Below are 19,855 nucleotides of genomic sequence, written 5' to 3' on the forward strand. Positions count from 1 at the left end.
CAATGTGCTTGTTCCACTTCAAGTCAGATGCTAGAGTCAGTCCTAGATACTTGTGTTGCTGAACATTAGTTAGGGGTGTACCATTGAGAAGGTAGGTGAATCCTGACTTAATCTTCTTTGTTGTTACTACCATTGTCACTGATTTCTTGATGTTAATAGACATTTGCCATTGTTCACACCAGGCATTTGTCTCGTTAAGGCATCTGTTCAAAGTAAGGTGATCTTCATAACTTCTTATTTCTTCATATATAATGCAATCATCTGAAAAAAGCTTTATGCTGCACGCTATGTTAGTGACGATATCATTGATGTAAATTGAATATATTAAGGGCCCCAAGACCGAGACCTGGGGAACGCCAGATGTGATAGGAACTGTATCAGATGATGCTTGATCATGGAAAACGAACTGTGAACGTTGTGATAAAAAATCCCTAGTCCAGGCTGTAATGCTTCTGTTTCCAATAATTTGCAATTAGCTTGTTGTGACACACAAAGTCGGATGCTTTGCTGAAATCTAGAAATATTATATCTGTTTGACCGCGGTTGTCAATAGCCTGAGTTAGGTCATGTATAACTTCAGTCAACTGTGTTACTGTTGACATCCCGTGCCGAAATCCATGCTGATTGGGTGTTAGTATGCCATTCTCTTCAAAATATGTTGTTAGGTGTTTTAAAATTATATGCTCTAGTATCTTGCATGATGTGCTAGTTAGTGATATCGGTCTGTAGTTGGAAGGAGAGTTTGTATCACCTTATTTATGGATTGGTATTATCTTTGCTTGTTTCCAGTCATCTGGCACACGTCCGGTCGAATGTGATATGTGATAGATAATGCCAAGATACCTGCTGCACCATTCTGCGTATCGCTTTAAGAATTCGTTCTGAAATGCATTGGAGTTCCAGTTACTTTCTTAACAAAACATCGTTTTATGCATTGAGGCACGAAAATCACCAGAACGCCGATGCAGTTCTCCGCAAATTCGTTCCAAGTGGATATCGCCTTGCGAACTCCGCGGCTAGAATTTGTAAATTGCAACATTGATCATAAGGTAATTAGTTAAAACAGTAGAATAAAACAGGAACAGCGCAACACAGTACGAGCGAGCAAAAAGCACAGCACAGAGCACTGCTCTTTACTCCCTCGTCCTGTGTTGCGCTGTTCCTGTTTTTATTCTAAAGATGCACCAACCAGCCCCATTGAACACACTGCTAGTTAAAACGAAATTGGTGAATTTTTGTTAAAAAGTCGATTTCGGTTTTTTGTGCAAGTAATTGCCCGCCTTTTCGAGTAGACCAGCTCATCAACTAGTACTGTGCTATCTGCCACAGGCAACCTTCAAAATTTTTTGAAGTGTTGTCTGAAGCACCTTGTATATGGCATGCACATGCTTTTTGTTTTTGTAGGCGATACAGTTTGCCAACTATCTAGGAGTACGCGGTCCTTAGACGTAATGTTTCGCTGGCATAATCCAGTTAATCGTACTTGTCGACCTTGACGACGCTGTCGAGGTAATGTGACAATACTAGATCGTTCTTTCGTAACATCCATAGTCACTCTGGCATTCCCCCTACAGAACATGCACAGTTATTCTTGCGACTTGTGTGCTCTGCTGCAAGATGAGCAAAAGCAAAGAAGGGTATGCAATACGTGATTACAGTTGTAATGACAATTACATGCGACGACGACGACAAGCCGGCACGAAACTTATTCGCAGAAGCAGAGCAACTCGCAAACGCTCCTCTTTCTTTCTTTTGCTTCCTTCCTTTCTTTTTTTTGTCTAACAATTGCGGTTACGCACGTGATGTAGGCTGATAGAGCAGGTAAAATGTCAAAAATTTCTGGGAGTGTGGTTCCAAGAAGATTTGGCCTGGAACATGCACATCGACAAATTGCTATGGAACTAAGCAGAACTGTTGGTTGCTTATACAGACTGAGTACTCTGGTTCCTCCATGGTTGAAAAGTTCTTTATACTACGCACTCTTTTATTCTAGATTAACCTACTGCATATTAATTTGGGGCACTACTTCGCAAAAAAATTCGAATAAATTGATAGTGCCAGAAAAAAAGAGTCTTACGAGCATTCGAGCGATATTATGGCCCTGCATAAAACTTTAGAACCACACCATTTTTTATGAAACATTCTATGTTAAAGGCAAACAAGGTGCATTATTACAAGTTGCTGCAATATATTAAACAAAAGAAATCACAGTACATCTTGAATGTACCTACCAATCCGCATTACAGCCTTCGACAACATAACATGAGAACACCAAAAATAAGAACCAATTACGGAAAACAACTAGTCAGTTACCAGGCACCTTCACTTCTAAATCGCCTACGTGATTTTGAGGATGAAATTATGGAATGTTCGAATAAATCACACAAAAATTTTCTCATTCTGAACAATATTGAGTATGTCTGATTAGAACCACAGTATATATTGTCAGTCTTTTGTCTCTTTTGTTTTCTGGTTGTAGTTCGCCTGAAACAAAATGCATCGTACTTTGAGTATCCTGTTTCTTTCACATATTTCTTGTAGACATGTTCTGTTTCACGAAAATAATATTTTGTCTCGCGACTCTCCAGTTGATTTCAGTATGTTTGTATGATACATGTTGCTGCGTACGGCCTGCGTGCCGAATTGTTGTGGGAGCAGAAGCCTTTGTCAGGCCACATGGCCTTTAGCTTCTGCTTCCTTTCTGTTGCAAACAGAAGAAATAAACTCATTCATTCATGTATATAATAGGTGTGGTGTTCTCTCATTGAGAAATGTTTGTTATTTAATATAGTTCCAGCGTTGCCACGTTTTCGTCGCTGTGTTGTCACACCTTCGCTCATTTATTCGTTTGTCACATTTCTTCGTTCGTCACATTTGTTCGGCGGCGCCACCGCTGCAAAAAACAGCACAGCATTGCTGCCCTTTGTCAGCAAGCGACGCTGCAGTGAGTCATAGTCACTCACCACATTCCTTGCTACTACCACTGCAGTGAAGTGTAAAGACGCAGTGGCCATTACATAACCCATGAAGGTCCTTACGAACTAGCATACGACCCATCGCATTCAACAATGCCACCAGACGCCAGCCATGCGAATCGCATGACTCGTCTGGTGGCCTAGTTAAATAAAAGGTAGCCAGGGAGGCAGCCTCAAATCTAAAGCACCATATGCTTCTAAGAAGTAGCCGCTTTGGTGGAAAGTAGCCGCTAGTGGCAACAGTGCATGCGGTCACAAATCAGCGTCGAAGTTATCACCACGCAAAACGGCACTCATCTTATCAGAACCGTTTTGTTACAAGTGCGATAGTTATCTGTGGCGAGAAGTCCTCCAACGCTCACGTGCGGGTTATGTTTCACGGCGGTAACCGCGCAAAAGCTAGGATGTAAGTTCGCGGGGCTAGAAAGGCTGACCGCTGTTTTCTCTGGAAACCACCAGAAAGAGTGGCAATTACGGATAGTAAACATAGTACTGGATACAAAAAGAGAAAACAAATGATAAAGAGAGAAAACTATTTTGATGGGGCACGGAGTTGGGTGGATCGCCGTGGTGGGTGGAGCCTTCATTACATAGCCCCAGCTGCGGTGGCAGCACTTTCGGCTCTGGCGATCAGCGTTCGCTGATCCTCCAATGGCGAGCTGGTGAGCACTATCTCCCACTGCTCGTGCGTTGCGTTCCGGTTGAGGGAATTATTAGAGATATTGAGGCAGACCCTTATGGTGCGGTATAGGGTAGCTCGCTCTGTACAGAAAGGACAGTGCGGTTGATAAAGGAGGAGCGTGAGGTGGGGATAGGTGTTGGTCTGGAGTTGCCTCCAGACCGTGGCTTCAGCTCTGGTGAGGGATGGTGTGGCGTCGTTCTTCTCGAAAGGTGGTGGTGTTGAAGTATTTCATAGTAAGTGTGTAGTGCTTGTGAAATGGGGCTCTTCTGGCGTCTTTTGCAGTACCCGTTTGAAGTGACCTCGACCTACCGTGTGTGCACAATGGTTTCCGCTAACGGCGTCGTGTCCCGATGTCCCGATTATCATGATGTGGGGTATATCGTAGGCTCCACATGCTGATTGACAACCTGTAAAAATATATATTTTCTCATCCTTGCTCGATGCCGAGATGGCGAGGGCGATGGCGGCCTCCTCTGCTGCGGCGACGTTGTGCGTACGAATGGAGGCAAATACCAGTTAATCTTGTCTGTTTCCTTCAACGCTGATTACCACGCTCTCCCCATCGGGTACTTGGCCGCATCTGTCTAGCGAGTAGTGGAGAGAGTGCCGTACCCTCTTACTATTGCTTTGACGCGTGCGTTTCTCCTGCCCAAGTGATATACCGGGTGCATGTTACGCGAAATAGAAGCCGCCGTTATTTACTTATATAGCGACTTGAGGAGTGCTTGTTGACTGTTGGTTACTTGAGGAACGTGGAACTTACGTCATATGCGACCGACCGATTACCACACCACCAAAGCGAACAGCAGAAAAGTAGAAACTGGGCTGTGGTTTCTCATCAATTTTACCGATTTCACCAATGGTGGCAGTCCGAAAGACTTTAGCTTGCTCATTGGATCTGACAACCAATGGTAACTCACGCCTGGCCAAACCATTAAACTGGAAAAAGCGACTTGGAGCCGTGGAAACTGCTGTAGGGTAGACAGTGCGAAAGCCTAGCGAGAGTATTAAGTAACCCCGAGAGTCAATGCACTCAGACTGTGGTTCTACGGACCTCGGTCATAGAGAAGATAAGTGACATCCTCAAAAAATTCTGGACATTGGAATTGATCGAAGTAAACGAATTGAGCGAAAGTGCAAGAACGTGTTTAATGCTGGAAATTTGAAAGCAGTATTACGAGGGTTGACCGCCGCTACTAAGTCGCGTTGCCCTGGAGTACAGAAATATCTTTGGGAGACAAGGAAATTGCAATGAAAATGTTACACCAGTTAACAAACCGTCTCAAGCAGTCCCTTGTGCTACTTCACAAGTACGACTCTGCGATCATACAGTATAGCATACTGGACATCCACAACAGCGCAGAAAAACAGATAAAAAACAGAAAGAGGAGCAGCATGGAGAAGGAGGAGCCAGGAGTGTTTCTAGCTGTAGGCACCACCTATCCTTGCAAAAGCTGCTAGCAATTGGTCTGCTTACTTGACCTGCAATCTTCTATAAACCAGAACGTCCGGAGCCATTAAAAAAGAAGATGTGGAGTATCTTGAGGCAAATGGTGAAGGACGGATCATAACGGAATGCAGCGGTTATGACTGTTAAAGGAGCACGTTCTCGCCAGTGGCGCGCGTTCCAGAAAGAACAAAGTGTTGTTTTGCCTCCAGTGCCTTTCCTTTGAACCCCTACTACAACCGCCACCACCACGTACGCTACATTTCGATGACCAGAAGAACGCTGGATCTGAGAAGAGAGGTTCTGATGCTACTTGGCCTGCAAGCACACAGGCACACTTCCCCACAAAGACACAGCATCACTCACCGCCAAGCGCTACTTCTGCAACAGACAATTCATCTGCCCAAGATCTTCAGGCTCTTGCTGTGCTGATGCCGCTGGTGAGTGTTACTGGCGGAAAGCTAATATGCGCACATCACCCGCTAAATGTGCACTGCAAGTCCTGTACTACCTTGAACCAGTACTTGCACCACTCCCGTAGTAATGAGTAATGTGATGGCTTGTCATGCACAACCGCTGCTGCCTTTCCGGGAGTAAGTCAAGTGTGCTTCAATGGAACGCCGGAGTTCGGCAATCACGGATGTCAGATTTTCGGCACTCTGTTTTTGAGACCAAGCTCTTCATCACCATCATTTGTCGACTGTCGGGTTACTAATCTTCATTCTGCACTGAACATAGTGAAGTTGTGTATATCCTCAAAGAGCTCACATAGGTTCACCGAATAGTGTAGCCTCAGAGCGACTATGAATACGCATGTCTCCATGTTAAAAATAGGTGTCACTCACACTGACAGACGCCTACGTATCCCCATCACGCCGACGGAAACTAAAAGCTATACTCACAAAAGTTCCAGGTCAGTGGCTAATTATAAGGGATTTTCACGCTCATGATCCGCTTTCGGGAAGCTTTAGGATAAATCACAGAAGCACGAGTCCAGTTCATCTTTCTTACGAGACAGGACTGAGACTTTTGAACCATGGCAACCCGATTTTCTCAGAGGATCTACATAGAACGGCTGCTTGGACTTGACATTTGTTTCGCAGATTCTAAGTTCCAAAGTTCAATTGTTGAGATATTGAAACTTACGGCAGGGACAATATCCTTACGCACTTGACTATAAGATGCCTGGATGGGTCTCTCTCCCTTGTGTTGTCGAGACAGATGGCAAGCATATCGAAAGTCGGTGGAGGACATGTGTAGAGATCAACAATCCGGTTCCTTTGAAGATATGATTGTGCCAGCGGTGTAGGCTTTTACACGGGCGTTTAGAATATCTGCAAGATGTAAGGATTTTGACCAAGAATTGGGGAGACTTCGGGCGATTCACCGGAGCACTGAGAAACGGTAGAGGCGCACGAGGTTTATTTATGACCTCAGTTTAGCCCAACGAATTCACGAGAAAGCTCAGCGTCAGATGATCAAACTTCAAGACCAACCATGGCACAGCTTCTGTGAATCGCTGAACCCTTGCATGCCGCTATCCTCCGTGTGGAGAAGTCAAGGTCCTCGCTCACTTCCACAACAACGTCGTTTCTTCACTATACTGACTCTACATGAAAGTCTTTCAGAGCTTGAGGTCGCTGGTGAATACCGTGTGAAGGTTGCTGGTTACGTATTTCTAATTGCCGGCCTCTCACTGCATGACGTTCCACTCACACGAGACCAGAGTATGGAAGTGCCTTTCTCTATGAACAAACTTAAATCGGCTTTGACTACGTTCAGGTTCTCATCTTCACCATGTCCCTACGGGGTAACTTATGCTGACTTACGCCACCTATATCCGAGAGCGCAATGTAGTCTTCTGGATCTCTTCAATCAATCTTGGCATGACGGCATGACCACCGACGAATGGAAATGCAGCCGACTGGTGCCTCTAATGAAGTCCTTGCTAGACCTTACATCTTGTGGTCGACAAGGTCATGGGATATTTCTGACACGTATGAAATGTTACCTGGAACATATTAACATTTACCAAGAAGCCCTGACTGGCTTTCGATGTGGGCGATCGGACAGTCTTGGGACCGTCCGTGTCGATGTTGAGACCTCCGTACAACAGGAAAAATTGTGGATCGCGTTATGGCGGCACCAACGAAGCCATTCTCGAAGCTTTTGAGGGTGCAGAACTTGGAGGCCACGTATTTCGATGGATTAAGAACTATTGCTCAATGAGGTCTATGTCCGTTGTTACCGAAGATGACCTGACAAATAGATATTTCTACAGTCGTGGTGTCCCCCCGCGTGGAGTGTCGAGTCCTACTTTCTTCAATCTGACTCTGGTCAGGCTCGCTGAAATATCGCCACAGACGGCTAATGTCTCGCTCTACGCCGATGATACCTGCATCTGAGTTTCTGGCGTCACACGGCATCAAATTCGCGGAAGAATCTAGAAAGCGGCAACCATGACATCTGCACACTTTCGCCGCCGTCACGGTTTTGATAATCTCGGGGGAAAAGTATGCATTAGTAACATTTACACGCCAACTGATGTCCATCAATTCATTGTTTATCGAGGGCCAGTCAGTTGCGTATAGAAGGACTCGCAGGTTTCCATGCGTAATTGTTCATCGCGACCGTAACTGGAGACTCGATCCATGTCTCCTACTAAGCAGTGACGATTGTCATAACACAGGCGCACACGGTCACCACACATATCGCCGTTCAGATACTCAGAGCACACATTCGATATCTTTCACGGCTACCATTGCACTATTTAATTTGTTTACCAGCGCGGGGAACCACATACTTCATTCTGGGGTATTGTCCCGAGCCACCATTACTCGTCACCATCTGTGTTCAAACCTGGAAAGCGCCCAACATCTGCATTTTGTTGTCTCGGACAATATGAAGTTTGCCTCTCAGTTCCAGGGATCATTAAGAAGGCTAACCTGTCACCGCTAACGCTGAAGCAGCTATCTCTGCTTCTCCTAAGTAAGTTCTATTTTGTCCGTGTACAGATACACAGCGGTGGTTCTACCAGTTGAAACCGCTCTACTGAAGCAGCAGTACCATCCGATGCCATCTCTGATGTTTAAGCTCTCTCATATTACAGTGTCGACAGCAGCAGAACTTGGGGATCATCAAGGTACCTCATCCGTTGCGTGACCCAGCAGCCACCTAATCGCTGGGTCATTTCCTGCGATTCGAAGGCAGCTCTATAAGCTCTGCAGCTTGCTCTAGATCATGGTTCACACGAACAGCTAGTGTGTAATAAAGCATGCCCACCGCCAAGCGCTCGAGAAGGGACACGACACTATTTCAGTGGCTGCCGAGCCACTGCGGAATTGTCGGACACGATAGCGCAGATCAAGCTATGCGCTGTACTCATCAACAAGGTCTGCGGCTGCCCACATCGCCCTCGAGAACAGATGCAGCGCGGCAACTTCAATCACTTGCTCGTCCCATCATACTTCTACAACAGAATTCACCCCTTTTCACAAACTCTCGTTTGTATTCTCTCGACCCTTACTTACGACTTCACCTGCTATCTGGGCTCTAGCCTCGCGAAACAACTGTGTTGTGTCGCATGTGGTTGGGAATCGCATTTGCGAATGCATACTCGTCCTTAATAGGAATGGCCAACAGTACTACGCGTAAGTATTGTAGACGTGACGAGGCACTAGGGCATCTTCTGTCCCATTGCCCATCCCTCCGCGCTGAACAATGCGCTCAGCCAGCTGTTTTAAGGCGCTGGGACGACAGACCACTTTCGTAGGAAAGGATCCTGGCACCTTGGCCTACGTACGCTTACAAACGCAAGACCACAAAAGCCCTATTGCGCTTCTTGAAGACAATGTCGATCTTGATGTGTTGAGAACTGGACGAACGCTAGAGACCACCAGTGAACATTCCTCTGCGAGTGTGTTCCCGCTGTCTGCCCATTTATTATTTTGCATATCATTCATTTTTTCTTATCTTTTTCCTCCTCAAGTGTAGGTTAGCCAACCGGGCACGTCCTTGGTTAACTTCCCTACCCTTCCCTCTTCCCCCTCCCTCTCTCCCTCCCTCCCTCCCTCCCTCTCTCTCTCTCTCTCTTTCTCGTTTTTAACCTCGCGTATCGGCGTGGCGTAGCAGGCAACGAGGATGCTGACATTCTTGCGCGCGCAGCCTTGGAGTTTAGCCTGATGAATCAGGCTCGTCAGGACGCAAAAGCCGTGATGAAGCAAGCTATCTTAAGCTATACCCGTATGCTGTGGTCTTCGGCGCAACAAACTTGCGTAACTAAGGGACATCGCAGAACTGAAGACGTGCTACTTTATCGCAATTGCACGGGCCCAGCGCTAAATATAGCGCGATGGTGCAGGACGTACAGTGTGGGCCGTCGAGTATGGGTGTTAAACCGAGAAGTAATCTATTTTTCTACCCAACGCGGTGGCATTAGGACAGCTACGCGAGCACAGCGTCAGTCTTTCACCTAAGTCTACCATGTTACAGAAACCGAGAATTGTTTTAACAATTTCAGTGTCGGGTGTTTTTCTCGGATATTATAAAACGAACACAGTGGTTTATTTTCGGTTATGCAGAAGGGAGAAATGACACGGATAATGTCAAATGAACTTTAAGTATCGTCCTCACATACATATGTTCGTTTTCCCTACCTAGTTCTGTTCTGACGCACACGCTTCCGCGATAGCGCCGCTGTATCAAGATAAAACAAATGCACGTGCTGTAGACGCATGAGAGGTGGCAGAAACATGCAAGAATGGTGGCCTAGCACCAGGGCACGAATATTTGAACGGAGAATCGCCGCGTTAGCGGTGCACACAGTCCAGGTACCACCTCTCCCATTTCCGGCTACAGCTCCGCGCGGCGACACCACGCCTAAGAAGGGGCGCGCTTCGCAGCGCTTAAACAAAAACCTAGACTGCGCAAGCCCAGAGCGATGAGAATATATGCTTCTAGAAATATGCAACAGATGGTGTAACTACCTTGGATCGCGCCAACTTCGTGTTACTGCGCACATCGGACTGAAGAAAGTGAAGAAGGTACAGGTACGTCGGTGACATGGCAGGACAGAAACTCAAAAACGTGCTGGTACGTGAGTGCCGGTTAAAGGGTTAAAGCCTGTTATGTAGGTAGACGCCTGTCGATGCCAACAGCCTCGAGACGGACCTTCCATGTGTACGGCAGAAAAGAAGACGACTCCCTCGCCGAATTTGCCCAAACTGCAACCTCACTTCCTGACTCGTTAAACGAAGCTCCCGAGCCATTTCGTGATCCACGCTGAGCCTGCCAGGCGCCTTACTTCCCCTTCCCCACCTTGTTCGCGAGCCTGAACTTGAGAAGCACTGTAGAGAGCAGGCGCACCCGTCGAAATGCGGCACCGGCGGCTGCAGCCACGTTCAGGAGTGTCCGGCGGTGGCGGTTCCCTGAACGTCGATGTACTCCTCGCCGAGGGCCGCCTGGGACGAGTAGTCCAGCGGCACTGGACTGCCCGCAACCGCCTGCAGCTCGGGCGTGAGCCGGCTGGCGCCGCCGCTGCTGCTTCCGCTGGTCGCGCCGCCCACGACGGCGAGACCGACGCCGCTGCTCGCGCTGGCCGCGACCACGGCGTCGTACAGGGGCGCCGAGGACACCAAACTTGCCAGTGAAGGTGGCGGCGGCGGCTTGCCCACCACGGCGGGTGGCTCGTACAGGTGCGTGGCCAGGCCCAGGGCCGCGTGCGGTGGTGCCGCGGCTGCCGGCAGCACGTACGACGCCGGAGGAGCCGGGGGCAGGGCGAACGACGGCTGCGCCGGGCACAGGAAATTTTGTGTGAGCAAGCGTCCGCTTGAAATAGTTCTACCAAAAGAAGGCGCTCAGAAGATTTGGAAGCTTAGCTGTTGGAAAGAATGTGACACGACTGCAAGGTAGAATGAAAAACGATGCTGTTCATTTCGTTCAAACGGCGCGGATAGACGTAGAACGCAACAGAGTACAGGACAGATACAGGTCACTACTAGTCCTCTGTTCTGAATGCATTGGTCATTCGCCTGAATTCGTTCTGTTTGTGTTGGAGGAACAATGCTTAACACCTGAGTAAGCTATCGTGTGCCGACCAGGTGGGTGCGCGGAGGCGCAGGAATGAATCGTCATCCTCTAAGGTCGGTCATCGCCTACCCCACAATTACAAGAGATACAATATTCACCGACGATTGCGATACTCGCTAACATGAAATTGAGCGCAGCAGTATACGTGTTTCAATTTCGCGATATATTGGCTGGCGTGGACAATCTGTCTCGTGCGGCGCGTTGCAAAAGGAGTGAAGTGTGGCGCGACTGCCTCGCTAATCGTGACGCGTGGGCGCGATTCGCAGCAGCCGCCGCAGACAGATCTACGCTCATGCAGCGCTTTGTTTCCATACAGACGACGTGCGCTACTCTGGTGCCATCTCGTAGCCATCGTCGCCACAAAGCCCCCCTTTGCGACACTATGCTTTTCTTCTCACGCTTTGGCCATACACCTCCTCCACATTTCGCTTCATGGTTCCGCCGCACTCTCCTCCTGCACTTTGCTCCTCGCGCTCTCTTTGCTATCCCCGCCTTTCATCTTCCGCTGCGCTCTGCGTTCGTTCTCATCTTTCGCTGTTCGCTCAGTTACGAGGTACGACGGCGACGCTCGCCGCAGGAACGGGCGCCTAAGAGCTGCGCTCTAAAAGAAGGAGAACTGAAGCGCAAGTGACCACTACCTTTCCCCAAGTGAGCGGAACAGTACTAGTGGCAAAACTACCAAGTCAAGGTTCAAGTCAAGGTTCATATACTCATATGCTTCTCGCTGATATACTGAATCAAGGCTCGTCACCTAGCACACTGATGACGTATAGGTTGAGGTGATCGCCTTGTCAAAGAGCAAGGCCAAAAATGCTGATTTCTCTTGGCACCTACTTGCATTGCACTGGATGTTACGAGAAGAGACTCCTCTAAATGTTTCCATGGGTATTTCATTTTATATGCTTTTCGATCAGGGCCCCAACTTTCCTCGTGCTACCAGTGGCGACGAATGTAATGGCGACAGTGGTCGATCACGAACGTTGTTCGCCCTTGTCTCACATATACCTTGCGGGCTCAAAGTGACTGAGTGACCTCGAACGTCCTTGAGATATCCTGCTCTGGCACAGGAGAGGCGCACATAACTTAGGACTGGAAGGCAAACAACCTCAATTTGAGTACTGCGTTGCGAAACATTGTGCCACAGATTACAGAACGCCGAGTGTACGTTGATGAAATTGTTGCTTTGCGTAATTTTTGAGACAGTGGTGATCATCAACTAGACTTACTGGCTTTACTAAGTAAAAAGACAAGGAAGAATGGCGTTAAACATGGTGAGCAGGGTGTCTATGTGAAATTTACTCTTAAACTCGCCACTGCTGTCCTGACACAGCTGCGACTTCTTTCTACTCAGCGTATCGCTCTCCTTTTCCTTTCGCACTTATCCTATGTGGCCGACTGACGTAATTGAAACGAATTTAGCTCCAGATGAATCACTGGTCACGTTCGGCACAGAGAAGACCAAATGAATGTAACAAAGCTGCCACTGTTCAGCTAAGATGGTGGTCTCATCAAAGAGGAAGGCGCAGAAACGACAACAGCTGGCGCTGTTATTTTTTTCTTAAATGCTGTTTCTAGTCTGTTTCAAGCAAACAAAAAGTATGCAGTAGATGGCCAAGCGTATGTGCTACTCGAGTGGCAGTGCTTACTATTTGAGACTAGCAGAAGCCGAGACTTACATGGGCCGTCGGTTGCCTGTGCGGGTCCGCGTAGGGTCCCGGTGTGTATGACAACGGGAAGGACGGGAACACCGTAGGTGGAGGACCAGCCGGGTGGTGCGCTGATGCCAGCGGTGGCATCAACCGCAGGTTGCTGGCGTGCAGCCGCGGCAGCGTCGTGTTCCAGAATGATTCTCCCGGTAGGCAAGACACTGCGCACACATAAACAGTAATCGTAGAAATGCGTAGTCTCTCGAAGGCGTATACACTCGACGTATGCCTCTGTTCAATTCGAAGTTCTTGGTCGAAGAACCGTGGTTTTCGCAGTCACTGCTGCGTTGCGTTGCTGGCCCCCCCGGGGTCATACATCTGACGTGCCCGGAGGATTTCAAGTTTCGCAATGCGACTCGTATAATTCGAATCACCACTTGGTGAGTGAGTTTACCCGTTTGTAGAGACAAAAAGTGGAACAGTCACTATGTATAGCGCTGTGGCGTTCGAGCGAATGCCAGTCTTGAGCTCTGATTCTGTAAACGTTCGGTCATCGTATAACTTAGGTTGTTGGGGAAAGGGCGCCTGGCTTTGTATCTGGTTCGTACAGCGACTGACTCGGGACGGCATAGCCTGTGTGAGTTTTTCCCAACAAGCAGTATCACAATATGAATAGTGTAGGCTAAGTCACGTGTATCTAAATATGAGGCGCCATAACTTGTTTAGGTCAATGTTTTCTAAGTTTTTGGTGATCCAGGGAGTCCATTCAGCAAATTACATCGTGTCGTTTGCCTGAACGATCGAGCAGAAGAGTTGCCAAACTAGGCCCACGACAAGTCGGACCGCGTTATACTTTTTAAAATTTCATTTGATGTGGTTCAGACTTCAGTTATACTCTAGGATCACTGAGAAAAGTGGCTCTGCGTGTCACAAAAGAATTGCACATATGTGAGGTTCGTAGGAAAGCCGTCAGTGCTAGACCTGTGGGTCAGCGAAACCCATGTTTCTTGTTTCCTATTAGCTGTCGATAACAGTGGTTAAAGCGGAGTCACAAAAGCCAGTTGTGAATGCCACCGAAAGTGTTATTTCACCGTCGCTAAGTAAAACGGCAGGTTTGACCACGCGTCGCTTTATCACTGGCCCTTTCGAAAGACGGTGCGGTTCCGTCGCCCGTGTCGGAGAGGTTCCAACGGACGTTCCTGCACTGTAAATTAATTTACATCCTTAAAATCGAACAAGAGCGTAAGTCGGTCTATATTTCACACCCTTACGCCAAAAAAGGGTGCAAGGATGTAAAGGTGTAAGTTATAGGCCGACCTACACCACTGTTCGTTTTTAGGGGCGTGAATTATTTTGCAGTATGGATTTCTCAAGGGCTCAAAGAACCTGCGGACGATAGTTTGAGAAACATCAGACGTTTAGCTCAGTATTGTATCGAGTGACCCCTTGCCCCTTTCCCGGTGCAGGGTAGCCAGCCGGAGCTAATCTCTGGTTAGCCTCCCTGTCTTTCCTTTGCCTTTCTCTCTCTCTTTCAAGCTACCGTTTTCTTGTAAACATAACCCTTTTGCACGTTTACGACTGGATGTGGCCTACGCATATCGCTTATTGAACCGCGTGAGCAAGAGGACAACCTCCAAGTGCCGGTGCTGTGACACCCCAAACGCTCTTGTGGAACACTATATAATGGATTGTCCGCGATGTGTTTAACATCAAGTACTTTTGATGCGAAGTCGTAAACTGCTTTGGCAGAGGTGCTTTTTCTGTAGCCAAAGTAAATGATCCACGGTTATGCGGCGCTAAACGCAGGTTTGCTCTGGCTGCACTGTGGGACATTCTCTCTTCTTTTTTTTTTTTGGGTGGCAATTGAAATCATTTCAGTTTATTCGCGTTTGTAGCTTTCGTTGCGAACTCCGCCCACACGAAATGCTTGTTTTAGCTTTACTTGCACATAACATTGGTGCGGGTGTGTCAAGTAGTGGTTTGTTGCAGACATCATGATGCCCTATACGAACTTATATTTGTGGTGAACTTTCCTTCATTTGTTTTTGTTTTTTAGTTCCCACTGTTAATAAAAGTTTGATGCGTTTGCGTCTCTGGGTTGTGTGTACGTGTAGTAAACTGGAAGCGCTGGCCTTGATTCCACTCTGTTTCTTGGGATAGCTGGCTCTAATGTAGTCCATCTTCCCATTCGTCTATATTTGTTAAAGCAAAGGTTGACTTGAGAATCATTTGACCAAACTTAACCACATTTCCTAGTTCAAACACTGGTGCACATGTGCACTAGTATTCTGCACGCCATCTCTCGTGAGGGTCACCTACATATATAATAAGTACAATGAGTGCCTAGGTAAGCTGATACGAGCAATTTAGGCGAGAGTTTAACAAATGAGCGCTCGAAGAAATCCGAAGCTACCGCAACCCTCTAATGTCTTTTTTATTACATTGTTCATATAATATCGGTTAGCAGAAAACAAAAGGATCGAAAGCACAATAGCAGCGATATCAGTTACAAGTAAGCCAAGAAGGCTGCCTACTGTTGATTATGGAAAAGTAGAAGCATGTTACCCATCAACGCTTATAGGCCATGCAAGAAAAGCCGTGTCCTAGCGCACAAAAAATGACAACAGCGAAATATAAGACGGTAGAAACACGAATGAAGTAGCATTGTTCGGGCACTCCGCAGGTATATCGGAATGTCAGCCCCTCGTAACTCTTTTTCGTCATTTATCTGTTTGCTTTTGTTTGTATAAGAGACAGAAAATTATGGTAAACCGAGCCCGCCAATATTCCTACAGTCTGAGCTACGAAATTATAGACGCAGAACCCCGTCTTTCTCCCGCATAATTCTGTGCCGCATTGCGACAGTAAATCGATGGGTCTTAGCGAACATCGCGTACCAGTCTTGCATGCCCCCAGCTTCGCCGTGGTTGCGGTCAGTTTTGCGGAGAATGACAAGGAGCCGGCAAAATTAGCAGCAGAAGAAAGGACTAAGAGGCCGGGCCGGCTTAATTAAAGGCCGCCGCGTAAAGAAAAAAAATCAACGCCCCTTTCAGTCTGTGAAGATGGCCGAACAGCGAAGCTGTGTTAGTAACACCGAGTGTTACACCGTGTAAGTCAAACTTCACAAGCAGTCTATATTGTAAATGTTTTGTTTCACCATTATTTCACCTAATTAGACTGTCTTTCCCTTCTTTAGGTCACCATCATCACCTCATTTTCGCTTGGGGGGATCGTGTGGGGGGTAGACGCAGCCGTTGGTTACGCTAAGAGCAGGCATATTTCCGCTAATCCAAGAGCCTTCACAGCTCCCGAAAATCCTGAACTCTTCCACTGACGTAGAAGATAATTCCTTCTCTAGGACTTCGACGGCGTTGGAACGCTGCACGCCGTTGCGCGCAGACTTGAGTAGCGTCAGGTTGTGCTCGAACCAGAGCCTGTCGCAGACCTTGGAACTGTGACCAAAGTCTCGATCCAGGAATTCCCGCTCGAAGCGAGCAGTGGCTCCACCGTTCAGGATGGTTGCTTCTCCACGTTGACGCCGTTCTAGAGCTTCCCGTTCGCAGAGCCCAGGTTCTTCATTCAGAAGCCGCCGCTGTGTTTCCGCGTCTCGGGCGCGCAGCTCGGGGTCGGCCCTACCGCGACGAGCCCGTTCACGAGCCAACTGTCGCTGACGCTCGCGGTAGGCAGGTTCTTCCTCAGGAGTACGCACTACTCGTGGCCTTCCCATAGTTGTAGCTGAGATGGAGTGTGCCGAACCAATTCAAAGCTCCGTATATTGGGCTCAAGGCCCACCACTGGGTAGGAGAGAACGACGTCAGTGACGGTATGCCCGCATTCCGCCGTTGTCACTTGCGTTCGTTGTCTCGAGCTCGCTCGGTGGCGTGGCTAGCATGCTGCAGCATCCGCCCGGCATTGTCGCTAACGATTCTTCAAAATTAAATTTGTCCGTCACGTAAGACACGGGCGGCTTCCTCGGCGTGTCGGACGGCCCACAGTTGATCAACGAGGTCGTGGCTGAGCAGGGCCGCCTTCCAACGCGCTCCTCGGTTCGAGATTGCCATGTTTACCCCGTTCGTCGGGGACTCCTGCAGCTCGCTACCGGTGCATGCCCACAGCATCTGCTGCAGCGTCGCTCTGGCTCCGCACGCTTTACTATAGTCGGACGAGTAAATGTCGGGGTAGCAGAGGTGAAGGATCGTCGGGTTCGGATATGTGTGTGTCTGCAATTGCCTCCAAGCAACCGCCTGTTTCGTGTTTAGTAGTACTTACTTACCTCGAAGACTCGGCATGTAAGTCCTCGAGCCGCGGCGTGGGCCGTCTCATTTCCCGGGAGCGCAGCGTCTGTGTGGGCGGGGGTCCATACGACGAAACTGTCGTTTTTGCGGCAAATATGGCCACATTGAATTTGGAGAATGCGGGCCGCTTCCCGGGAGATACAGCCGCCGGCGTAGTTGCGTATCGCTGCCTGCGAGTTCCAAGGACTCGAGGCCGTCACCTAGGCTAGGGTGCTTATGGCCCCATCCCGCCCAAATCGCCAGACATTTAGAATAAAGTTTTCACTCACTCACAAACAAATGGCTATTGCACTAGCCCTGCTGGATAGCTCACGGGATGTCACCTATAGTGATTCAAGATCTGCAGCGAGAGCATTTGAAAAAGGCACCGTTTCCAAACAGGCCTTCAGACTTCTTGAGGGCAAGGCAATCACGCACCACTTCATTTATTGGTTTCCCGCACATCAGGGTCAGATAAATGGTGCTCCTCCCAACCTCAACGAGTCGGCTCACGGGGCTGCGCGTGAACTTGCCCACCGCGCTACCCTCGACCAATCGGAAGCCGACTCCCCAGAGAACTGGGATACGCCCTCCACCTACAACGAGATTACTAAACACTACTATCTCAGCCGTAGAACCTACTTTGTTCCTCATCCGCGCCTCAATAGAGCTCAAGCGTTAACGCTTCGTCTACTACAAACGAATACCTATCCCAATCCGTCGCTCTTACATAAAATCTATACGGATACTTACACCAATGCTACCTGCCACGATTGTGGAGAAATAGCCAGGTTTGAACACATGCTCTGGCGGTGTGCCCGGTCACGCTCTATCATCGATAACAGCTCAGCCAGATGGGAGGCGGTTCTCCGCAGCCCTCTTCTGGCTGACCAACTCTGGTCTGTCCAGCAGGCCCACGATGCGGCCGAGAGGCTCGGCCTTCCGGTTCCCACGTGGGAGCGGCCCGCTTCGTGAAGACGCACGATCTGCAGGGCTTCATTAAAGTTTTACCATACCATACCATACCATACCATACCATACCATACCATACCATATAGGTAAGACAATGGATGGCTCATACCCCGTAAACGCGGCCTCCTCATTACGACGACAGAAGTAAAATTCTACGTTGTGATGACGAGTGGCGACGGAGACAGCTGTGGAAAAAAAAAATCTAAGTGCTCTTCCCCTCTGTGAAGGATGACCAGCGAAGCTGTGCATGTGGGCCCATAATGGATAACTGCACCTCCTCCGCGGATCGGCTGGGCGTTGCCCTACGTTCGGGATCGGTCCACGTATGGGGAGTGCTTAACGCCTGCTTCGCCTCCGCCGCGGGTCGGGCCGGTATTGCACTGTCTCCGGAATCGGCCCACGTATGGGGAGTTCTTTGCTTACAGCGACACGAAAATTTCCTTGAACGGTAGAGATATACAGCTTCGCTGTAAAAGAAATCGGCGACGACGAACGCGGGAGCAGTGGCACGAACGCGTTCGCACGGTAGCGCCGTGGGGCGCCAATGAGCCAGCTGTGGAAGATGACGACCTCGAGCTATTGCTAATGATGATAGTTTTAGCGAAGTCAGACAACGACTTGCACAGGGTCCGCATAAAGAGCTTCGCTGTAAAAATGACGCAAGCAAGCAAGAAAGCAAGCAAGCACGCACACTACCTCGCAACGAAGTGTTGTGCCGTGGCCGCCGGTCATTACCACCGTGGGCGCCCCCTCACCCAAACGTCAAATACGGTTGGCAGACAGCCATTTCGGTTACGTCTGGCGAAGTTTGCCGCTCGGCCGAAAGGGCAAAAGCGAGAGGGAGCAGCGTCGGCCGCGTGAAAGCGCAGATGTTTTCGCCAGCGCTGCTTGCTCCCAGGTCCATAACCTCACCGATACTCTCATTTCCTTTTTGGTTAACCTCCCTGCCTTTCCCTCTCCACTTTTTCCTTCCTTCCTTCATTTCCTTTGCTCGCTCAATTCGGGGCTGTTTGCAAATTACCTTCTCCCTCCTTCCTACTTTGTTTCCGCGTCCTTCGGTAAAATGAGAGCCGCACTGTCCCGGCTTCATGAGCGTACGCAGAACCTAGGTGCTTGTAATTGTGCGATGTCAGATTCCGGCAGCGGCGGAGCTCTGAGCACACGAAGGCAAGAACGCCACTTGCCCGGGGCTCCCGGCTGAGACTTTTCCCAGATTCGTTGGCGTGTGCGGCGCTCTCAGCTCAGTGAGAGAAAAGGAGCTGGCGCGCATGCGCCCCGGGGGCGGTTTGGCACGTGACTCCTTGCGGAAATGAACACAGTACGCTCAAGGACGCAGACGAGGCGAGGGTAGCCATACAGACGCGCGGCAGGCGAGAGAAAGGGTAGTAGCCGTCTACGGCGGGCCGGGAGGCCCAGGCTTTCCCCGAACCAGACCGCTCGCCAGACGGGTGCACTAAATATACAAAAGAAGACCGGTGTTTTCGATCGCGCAGACATCACAGACACACACACCGCCTGGCGGAGGCGCCGGCGACGTCCGCAGTATACTGTCACGAGGGCAATGGCCGGATGACGCGACGCCCTCTATTTCTTTTTTTTTTTTTTCTAGGGCTCGGCTGCATTTCTCTGGGACGAGCGCGTAGCGCGCGCGCGCGCGCGAAGTGTCGGCGTTCCCCTGAATGGTGAAAGGTGTATACCGACGCGTTGCCGCTTTGAACGCGCGCGAAAAGATTCGAAAACATCGCGCCAACACCACTGGTGCAGCGCTACTG

The 19,855-nt window shown here is 49.1% G+C and overlaps 1 protein-coding gene and 1 long non-coding RNA gene across 3 annotated transcripts in view; one reads left to right on the top strand and one right to left on the bottom strand.

Annotated features, from left to right (window-relative positions):
• The window catches only part of LOC126531155 (uncharacterized), a 77,586-nt gene that overhangs the window by 16,044 nt on the left and 41,687 nt on the right, over window positions 1–19,855 (top strand). The gene's annotated exons all lie outside the window — the stretch shown is intronic.
• Window positions 1–19,855, bottom strand: part of LOC126531153 (uncharacterized) — a 55,862-nt gene that overhangs the window by 1,572 nt on the left and 34,435 nt on the right. For both annotated transcript variants that reach the window (XM_050178572.3, XM_050178573.3), the window contains 2 exons: window positions 12,868–13,058; window positions 10,469–10,890 (listed from right to left, as the gene is read on the bottom strand). In XM_050178572.3, coding sequence (XP_050034529.1) covers window positions 10,504–10,890; window positions 12,868–13,058 — 578 coding nt within the window. In that variant the 3' untranslated portion in view covers window positions 10,469–10,503. The remainder of the gene's footprint in view (window positions 1–10,468; window positions 10,891–12,867; window positions 13,059–19,855) is intronic.

This window comes from Dermacentor andersoni, chromosome 5 (assembly GCF_023375885.2).
Source record: "Dermacentor andersoni chromosome 5, qqDerAnde1_hic_scaffold, whole genome shotgun sequence".
Lineage (NCBI taxonomy): Eukaryota > Metazoa > Arthropoda > Arachnida > Ixodida > Ixodidae > Dermacentor > Dermacentor andersoni.